Genomic DNA, 7516 nt, shown 5'->3' with positions numbered 1-7516 from the left:
CGAGGACGGCCTGCGCCTTCAGGCTCCAGGTTGCGTGTTGAACACGGTTCTTCCGGCCCTGTCACTCCGGCATAGTTTTCATTTCCGTGATGAGACGGAGCTTACTTCGCCATCTTCTCAGTCCATGACACGGAAAAGTCAGAAGGCTTTTGGGCCGGGACTGATGCAGAACTCTATCATCATGCTTGGAACCGTCGAAACCCTGGCCCTGAAGCCGCGGCTGAGGTATCGCGTTACCAAGATATCTCTGGATGAGAAAGAGGTGAAAAAACACCCTTTTGGCAACGGTGAGACTGGTTTGAAGAACATGTTGACTTGGCGGTCGTGCCGGAGGAAGAGGGGTCAGACCACTGTAAACAGAAAAGATCCAATCGAGAGTGCGGTTTACTTGATCAGTACTCGTCTCCAACCTCAGCAGGTATGGGTTCTCCAGTGGAACAAATATATGTATGGATGTATATATATATAGAGAGAGAGAGAGAGAGTAGTAGTAGAAGAAGAAGAATCACAAAGCAATATACTAAGAGTTACTATATAGTATGAGCCTACGAGTTTCGAAGACTCGGTAATTACCTGCAATATCCATTGGTAGAGTCCACGGAAGTGGTAAGCAGCAGAATTTCACTGCGCAAGGGGCAGCAATGAATTGAAATTTAATGATAAGCAAAAGAAGAATGTGAAAAGAAAAATAATATTCGATAGATACGAAAAGAAGAAAAAAAAGATAATCAAGGAATTAAACCTTGAAGGTTGGACACACTGGGAATCGAACCCAGGACCACTCCCAAATCTGCGAACCGAAATTGCTAAGGGAGTATTATACCACTAAACCATGCGCCCGGTTGCGGTTGTTGGAATCACCGTTAGAAGTATTGACTATATACATAAGCACTAGCTCAGCGACGATCTTTTGCTTTCATTGGCGCCTGCTGGGTCAGGCTTTGCGGGTCTTCCCATGAGCGGGTTCATCTGCGCCACACCGGGCAGGCGGTGAATATTTACCCTGATTGCAGGGATCTGGGATCTTCCGGGTAGACCCTTGGAAACAGTAAAGAAGGAAACAGAGGAAAAAAAAGAAAAAGAAGAAAGACAGGGGGGGGGGGGAAGAGAACTGCGTGGCAAGGAAGCCCAGAGCGAGGAGCGATTTGCAAAACTTGGCTTAGCCAGGTGGGTAGGTGGGTCGGTGCTATTGTTCTGTATATGACAGTATGTATATATCTACTGTATTTTTTATTATCCGCACTGAAAATTGGACGATTGTGCAGCCTGTTGCGCCTCAAGTGACAAGTCTTTTGAAAGGCTGACGTCTGACTTGTGTGCTGTAATCAAGTCTTACTTGGGAGACGTAAATTTCTTCCGACCTCCGGCTTCCAATTCAAATCAAACAAAACAAGCCAAGTGTCTCACAGACAGAGAACAACGAGGTCATTCAGCTCTACGTATCGACTAGCCGCACGATGGCATGATTTGTAGAAGCACTATACTTGACAGTTGGTGCTATGAAAGGCGAGATAGGTGTGCTGCATGGTAAAGCGCTCACCAACCTCAGCAGAGCAATTCCTCCCGTGTGGCTCGCAACACCTGCTTAGAGTAATAAATTCTATCAGGATCTTGGTATCATAACGTGAAGGTACATACATGTACGAGGGAGGCTCACCCACCACGCCATCAACACAACCACCAGCATATTCCTTTATGTATCCTTATGTTGGGCATTAAAACAACCAACAAAGGCGCGGTGGCGGAGTGGTCTAACGCGATAGACTAGAAATCTATTCTCTTCGGAGGCGTCTGTTCGAATCAGGCCCGCGTCGAAACGATGTAATGCATCCTTTTTTGAAGATTTTTCCTTTTGCCTCTCTTAGATTCGTGGGGCCCGGAGTGGGCACTCGGAGGGTTGTGGAGGGCCGAGCCCAGTCGGACGACTCGGCGAACTCCGCAATAGGTGAGTCTTTTTTGTGGGTCCTTTCTTTTTTGGCTCTTATGTCGAGTCCTGCTCAATATTTGATGTGGCTTTGCGGCAATTAACATGCGGTTCTCTAGATAGAATCAAGTCGACGCCTATGCCTGTGAGGACTCGTCGACCGTGCACTGCGGCTGTTCTTTTTTTGGGGGGGGGGGGGTGGTGGAGGGGGCTGTTAGTGTATAATTACTTGAATGTGCACTTCTAAAAGGAACACAGCAGTCATTTCTTACTTTGGAGGCCGGTGATGAAACATCCAAAGAAACCGCAAAAGGGACGACATTAAAGTCAGTAACAACTGGATGCGCGAAAGAATCAAAACATTTACTCTTGATCGTGTTATAAGCTACACTTCACAATAGGCTGTTACCCAATTTTAGTTTCGACACGGAACATCACACCAAAATACGAGACGGAGAGAAGGGGTTCATATTACCCTCGCAAGGCAAGGAAATTATACGAGAAAGAGAGAGCTCATGAAAAGCAGTTTGGTGCCAAGAAGCAAAGGATAATTAGTTAGTTGAACGTGTAGGACTAGGTTGTGGATGTCTGAGGGAAAGCTCAGCCAAAGTCTGCTGCTGAGCCAAGATTCTCCTCGACACCCTACTGAGGCAGCACTAAAAGCCTTACTATTTGAAAATCATTTACATACTTACGTGGTTTAGTCTCTGGACCGGAAGAACCATGGGTGAAAAAAAAAAGTATAATAATACTTCATTCAATTTACTTATACATCAATATAACACGTCCCCCAATGCGGATAACTCGGAACTTCTACCATCCTTTTGACTGCCACCAAGCAGCCAACCAATCGCATTCTCCAAGCAGCATCGCAATGAGTGCCAAGACCGAGAGGAAGTTAATTTGCCAACAGACTGAAATGCCGAAAGGGAAGCTTCATCAAAAGATCCAAGCATGAACTCGTTGTGGTCGGCACAGACGTGCAATCTTGTTTTCCCTCTTTGAGAGCAGTCTCGACAAAACTCGAAGGTCTGGCCAACTTTAAACATGAAGTAGATGATTGATCATAACTCAAATCTGATACCTATAGCCCGTCGAAGCATCAACGAGCCAAGTCTTCTCGTTATTGATGTTGGGGGGGGGGAGTGGGGGGTTCATAAGTACAAGGTAAGTTTAAAGCCTGAAACGTTCCCCTCGGGTTATCTTTCCGCCTTACGCCTTCTGCCTCGTCCCGCCTTAAAGCATGATTGTGCTTCACATGTTGGGTCTTCTAGTCTTAAGGGCGCATCTAGGGGTCCTCCTTTGGAAAGGGGGAAAAAAAAAGGGGGGGGGGGAGCTAGACCTTTAGTGCCGGGTCTCGTGTGTTCACTCACATGTATCCTAGGTGGTATCGCCAAGAATCTGCTTTAGATTTACTTTGCAAGCACGGTGCGTTGAGTAATGAATTGAGTGGTCTCCGTCTAGAAACGTTCTTTCCCCCTTCTTTTTTCCCCAGAAGGTTTTCGCTTAAGCGATAACAGTTGATTGGGTTAAAACCAGAAAAGAATACCCCACTCTCTACGCGACCATGGATGGGATGCTGCTTGATGTAGGGCTGGAAAAGGGGAGGGGGGGAGCCCGGATGTTATTAATCAAACCTTATTCTTATACTCCTGATGCTATGACGATGAATGATGGGTTTTGTTGTGAGGTCACCCCACCGCTTTGGGCACTCTTAAGGGCCCAGTCTGCCTTTGGAAAAAGGTTTGTTCTACTATAGAGGTAAGTCTTATGTTACTAGTGTCGGTATGTCTTCACGCACGGATGCCCGTGACGTACATTATATATATATATATAAATATATAACTGGACCCTGAGATACGAGTCGTACCGTAGTAAACAATGATCTACAACGTTGCGGATCGCCGCAGATTGATCAATGCACTGTGGACGGGAGTCCCTCTTTCTATCTCCGAAGGTGGTTCATGTCCACTGATTGGACACTCTTTACGATATCTCCAGGTAGATGTGTTCATGATTCCATGCGCTTAGAAACTCACACTGAAGTTCGCTGGCAGAGCTTGGCAAGATAAGCTGCAGTAGACACAATAAGACCAAGGCAAGAGAGGTTCGGTCGCGTAGGATCCTGAGATATTTTATGCTCTTTGCATTTTGATATGGTCGCTATCTGCCTTGCCATGGCCCATGTCCGAGCACCCGACCCAGAGTCCGTGGAAACCCCGCTGTGTCCGAAATCGCTTTGCTTCTCTCCGCCCAACTCAGGCCGCCGGCGCCTGAGACTCATAGAAAAATGTATAGTAAGAGACCCTTTTTATCGTTGTTCGTACATCGTCTAAGCACAGGAAGGAAGAAAGAAAAAAAGCTGAGGGTATATGAGATAAAGGGAAAAGAAATCTAAAGGTCTTGGTTGTTGAACCCTCGTATTAAAAAAAAACCCCCCATTTGAAAATCGCCCGCTCCATTGCTATGCCATATAGTCTTGAGATCGAGGGGAAGAAGACGAAGGGGTAAAAAGTCGTATTTGGTGTGAAGGAATATTGCTGGTACAAATTGATGATCGTGTACAAAGCGTGGTGGGCCCTGAGACCCTATTGCTCAGAAAGACAAGCCTGCTGACTTCAATTCGCTGGCAAAGTCATCAATGACTGGCAGGGCCAATAGAGGCGGGCTGCTGACGACAGACACGGGTGCATCAGCAGCGTCGTCCTGAGATGGAGAGGGCGCCTTGGTCTCCCCATCCATGGACGTTCGTGGAAGGCGGTAGCCTGCAAAAGCCGTGGCCGGAGTAGGCTGCTCCATAGACTCGCGGACTATAGGCTGCCTCGGCGGTGACAGGCACTCGGTGTCGATATCGTCGTCGTCGGCATCCGAGTGGTAGAAAGAGGGAATATCGTTGTCGGTGGTCGTGGGCGAGTCCAGGTCGGCGTCGGCGTAGTCGTCGTCGTCGTCGTCGTCGATAATGGACCCCTCGTCAGAGGAGAGTGAGAAGCGCGACAGGGGGACGTCAGCTTCCTCAACCTGTTGATGTGATTGCTTCTGGTAAAAGGTGGCAGACGGCATTGGGGATCGTGGTGAGAGTGTTGGACGGTCCTGTGTGGCAACAGCCTTCAGTGTGATGGTTGATTCGTTCTCCGAGAGGCGACGAAGTATGTTTGATGAGGGAGGCGGCGGCGACAGGATGGTCTTGGGTCCACATTCGGAGACAGCTGAAGCGACGACGAAGTCATCATCGTCCTCCTCCGCAATGTCATCTGGAATAGACAGGCCGAGCCGTTCTGGGGATTGGACCTCCGAAGACACAGGCGCCTCGTCCATCAGGAACCTCCTCAGCGACTCTGGTGACATGGACCGTGTGCCTGTCGACTCTGATGCGACAGCGCATTGTTGCTCCTCGGACAATGATGGTCTCGACGCTGGAGTCTCCACGACACTGGGTTGAGGCGATGATGAGGCGTGCTTGCGGTTGAAGAGCTTCTTCGGCGACCACCAGCTCGGCGTAGGTGTCAACGGGAGTGACCGGTCAGATCGTTTGTGCTTCAGGCCCTGTGCATTGGTGGTCGGTAGGCGATGTCTCGGGCCCAGAAAGTCAGGAATAGCCGGCAGGACAGGTGCTGGCCTCGGGGTGAGAAACTTGTCGTTCGGGTCCATGGTCATGAAGTCGTTATCGTTCATTGAGCTGAGGGATGCTCTTCGTTTCCTGTTGGACTTCTCCGTCGGGACCACCATGATGTTGACGGTCTGACCTGGCATATATGGGCAAGTAGAGGTCGAGGGCCGGGTCGGGTCATGAGTCTCACGGGAGCCGTCCAGCTCATACTTTTGATACCAAATGTCAGTTTGCTGTACTCTATGCGCCAGGCAGGACTTTCACAAGCGAGGGCCCACACCAACCACCCACGTACATAAAAATAATAGGGCTGGCCCATTTTCAGGCCACCATTCCTTCTAGAAGGAGCTGGTCGATCTCCGTCACAAACAATATCCTGGAAGGTGTGGCAGCCTCGCCACTGTCCTCGATCCCGTCGCGAATCTCGTTCCATAATGTATTGTTTTGAGAAGTTGTCCCAAGAGCCAACAAGGGAGACTGTCTGTACTGATGGATGCGTTTCACTGTTTTGATGGGGTGCGTGGAAACGAGTTAGCTTGCATTCCGGACAATGTCTTTGTATTATATACAACAGGAAAAGATCAAAAAAACAAAACAAAAAAAGAGATAAGACAGCCAAGGCTTCCATATGTATGCTTTCTCTCTTTGCAAGAAATATTGTGGAGACTGGGGTATCAGCTGGACAGCACACTGTTCAGCCCACCGGCTTGGCCGGTCTTTGCTTTGCTATCAATCTCCCGGACGACGATGACGCCCAATACATGGGGAAATCAGATACGGGAAAAGATGCGTGTAGGTAGGGCTGCCATGTGGCGGGCAAGGAACACAGCAGGGTCATCGCCCAACAAGCATGTTCAGGCTGACGCCACTGTCAGGTACCCGCCCCAGGCTATGCGCACAGCTGACCACGAGCTGCAAGGGACGGATCCTACTGCAACTCTGTCATTCGGTACGCACGGAGATTGATGCAGCTGGGCAGTGCCTCGCCAAAGGGGGAAACTTTGTCGAAATGCAGGTCATGGAGAAACTCTCCCCAAAATTGAGAGAAACACTCACGACGAGCCAAGAGGCCAGAACCAAAAGTCTGTCAGGCATGGGGGTCGCGGGGGATCGACAAAAAAGTAAACAAATCAAGCAAATAGAAAAGAGAAAAAAGTATTTGCCTTTTTCGAGGAGATTAAAGGAAAGTGGCGCACAGGGTAATGGGCGGTGGGTAATGAGGTGGCACAGCAGAAGAAACTCTTGTCTCTCACAGGTGGGATACCGAGACAGGTAATTTTGTTTTGGATAAGAAACAAAAATGGATGAAATATCTCCGCCAAGGAAAGTAATCATCAAAAGGTAAATTTTGGGGGAAAAAATATATACTCACAGCATGAACGTAAAAAGAGTAGTTGTTGGGTCCATGGCAGTGAGTCGGGAGGTCAACTCCTCGTAGAGTTTCAAGGAAGAATCAAGGACCTCGTGTAAATCGTGTCGATGAGCGGAGGCTCCGTGCCTTTTTCATGCGCAACCTTCTGTGACTCCAGCTAAGCGCCAGGCGCCAAAGCCTGTCGTGAACTGAACCTCACCTGCAGCAAAGTCAATCCGAAATAGACGCAACAATTTGAATTGGAGGGCACAGAGCCGTGATCCCGAGTTGGTGATGAGCCAAGTCTCCAGTCGAAGCGGCCAATGAGGAGCGTCGTTGTCCTTCTCGTTGAAGCGCCCTGTTTCCAGATGCAGGCAAGGTGTCGAACACGGCGCTTGCCGACACAAGCACGACAAGGTTGTTTGGCACGCTGCTCGTGGCCAACAGCACACTGGGTGACCGCCACACCAGGATAAGCTGCCTGAAACGAGCGACGCCTCGCAGTGTAGGATCCGGCAGTGTGAGATGCGCCGTGGTACGCTACACGCAGCGTGGCAGTAAGCACCCAACACGCAGTTGCCAGATGAAATGCTCGGTGGAGGGCTATAATGCAACCCTGGGCCCTTGTAACCTA

At 49.3% G+C, this 7516-nt stretch overlaps 1 protein-coding gene and 2 non-coding genes across 3 annotated transcripts; 1 reads left to right on the top strand and 2 right to left on the bottom strand.

Moving 5' to 3' along the window:
• Window positions 1-751: 751 nt before the first annotated feature.
• M406DRAFT_t12 lies at window positions 752-840 on the bottom strand. Its single transcript has one exon. It is a non-coding gene; the product is annotated as a tRNA-Ala (tRNA).
• An 892-nt stretch (window positions 841-1732) lies between these two features.
• Window positions 1733-1814, top strand: M406DRAFT_t25. Its single transcript has one exon. It is a non-coding gene; the product is annotated as a tRNA-Ser (tRNA).
• A 2368-nt stretch (window positions 1815-4182) lies between these two features.
• On the bottom strand, window positions 4183-5964 carry M406DRAFT_336169 (uncharacterized protein; the record flags this gene model as incomplete). Its single annotated transcript, XM_040921114.1, has 3 exons — window positions 4183-4231; window positions 4764-5740; window positions 5827-5964. The coding sequence occupies 3 exons, from the start codon at window positions 5962-5964 to the stop codon at window positions 4183-4185; spliced, it is 1164 nt and encodes a 387-aa protein (XP_040781464.1).
• Window positions 5965-7516: the final 1552 nt, after the last annotated feature.

The sequence above is a fragment of the Cryphonectria parasitica genome (genome assembly GCF_011745365.1).
Source record: "Cryphonectria parasitica EP155 unplaced genomic scaffold M406scaffold_1, whole genome shotgun sequence".
In the NCBI taxonomy this organism is placed as follows: Eukaryota; Fungi; Ascomycota; class Sordariomycetes; order Diaporthales; family Cryphonectriaceae; genus Cryphonectria; species Cryphonectria parasitica.
Note: the sequence above shows the minus strand (reverse complement) of the source record. Positions and strands in the feature narration are given on the sequence as shown.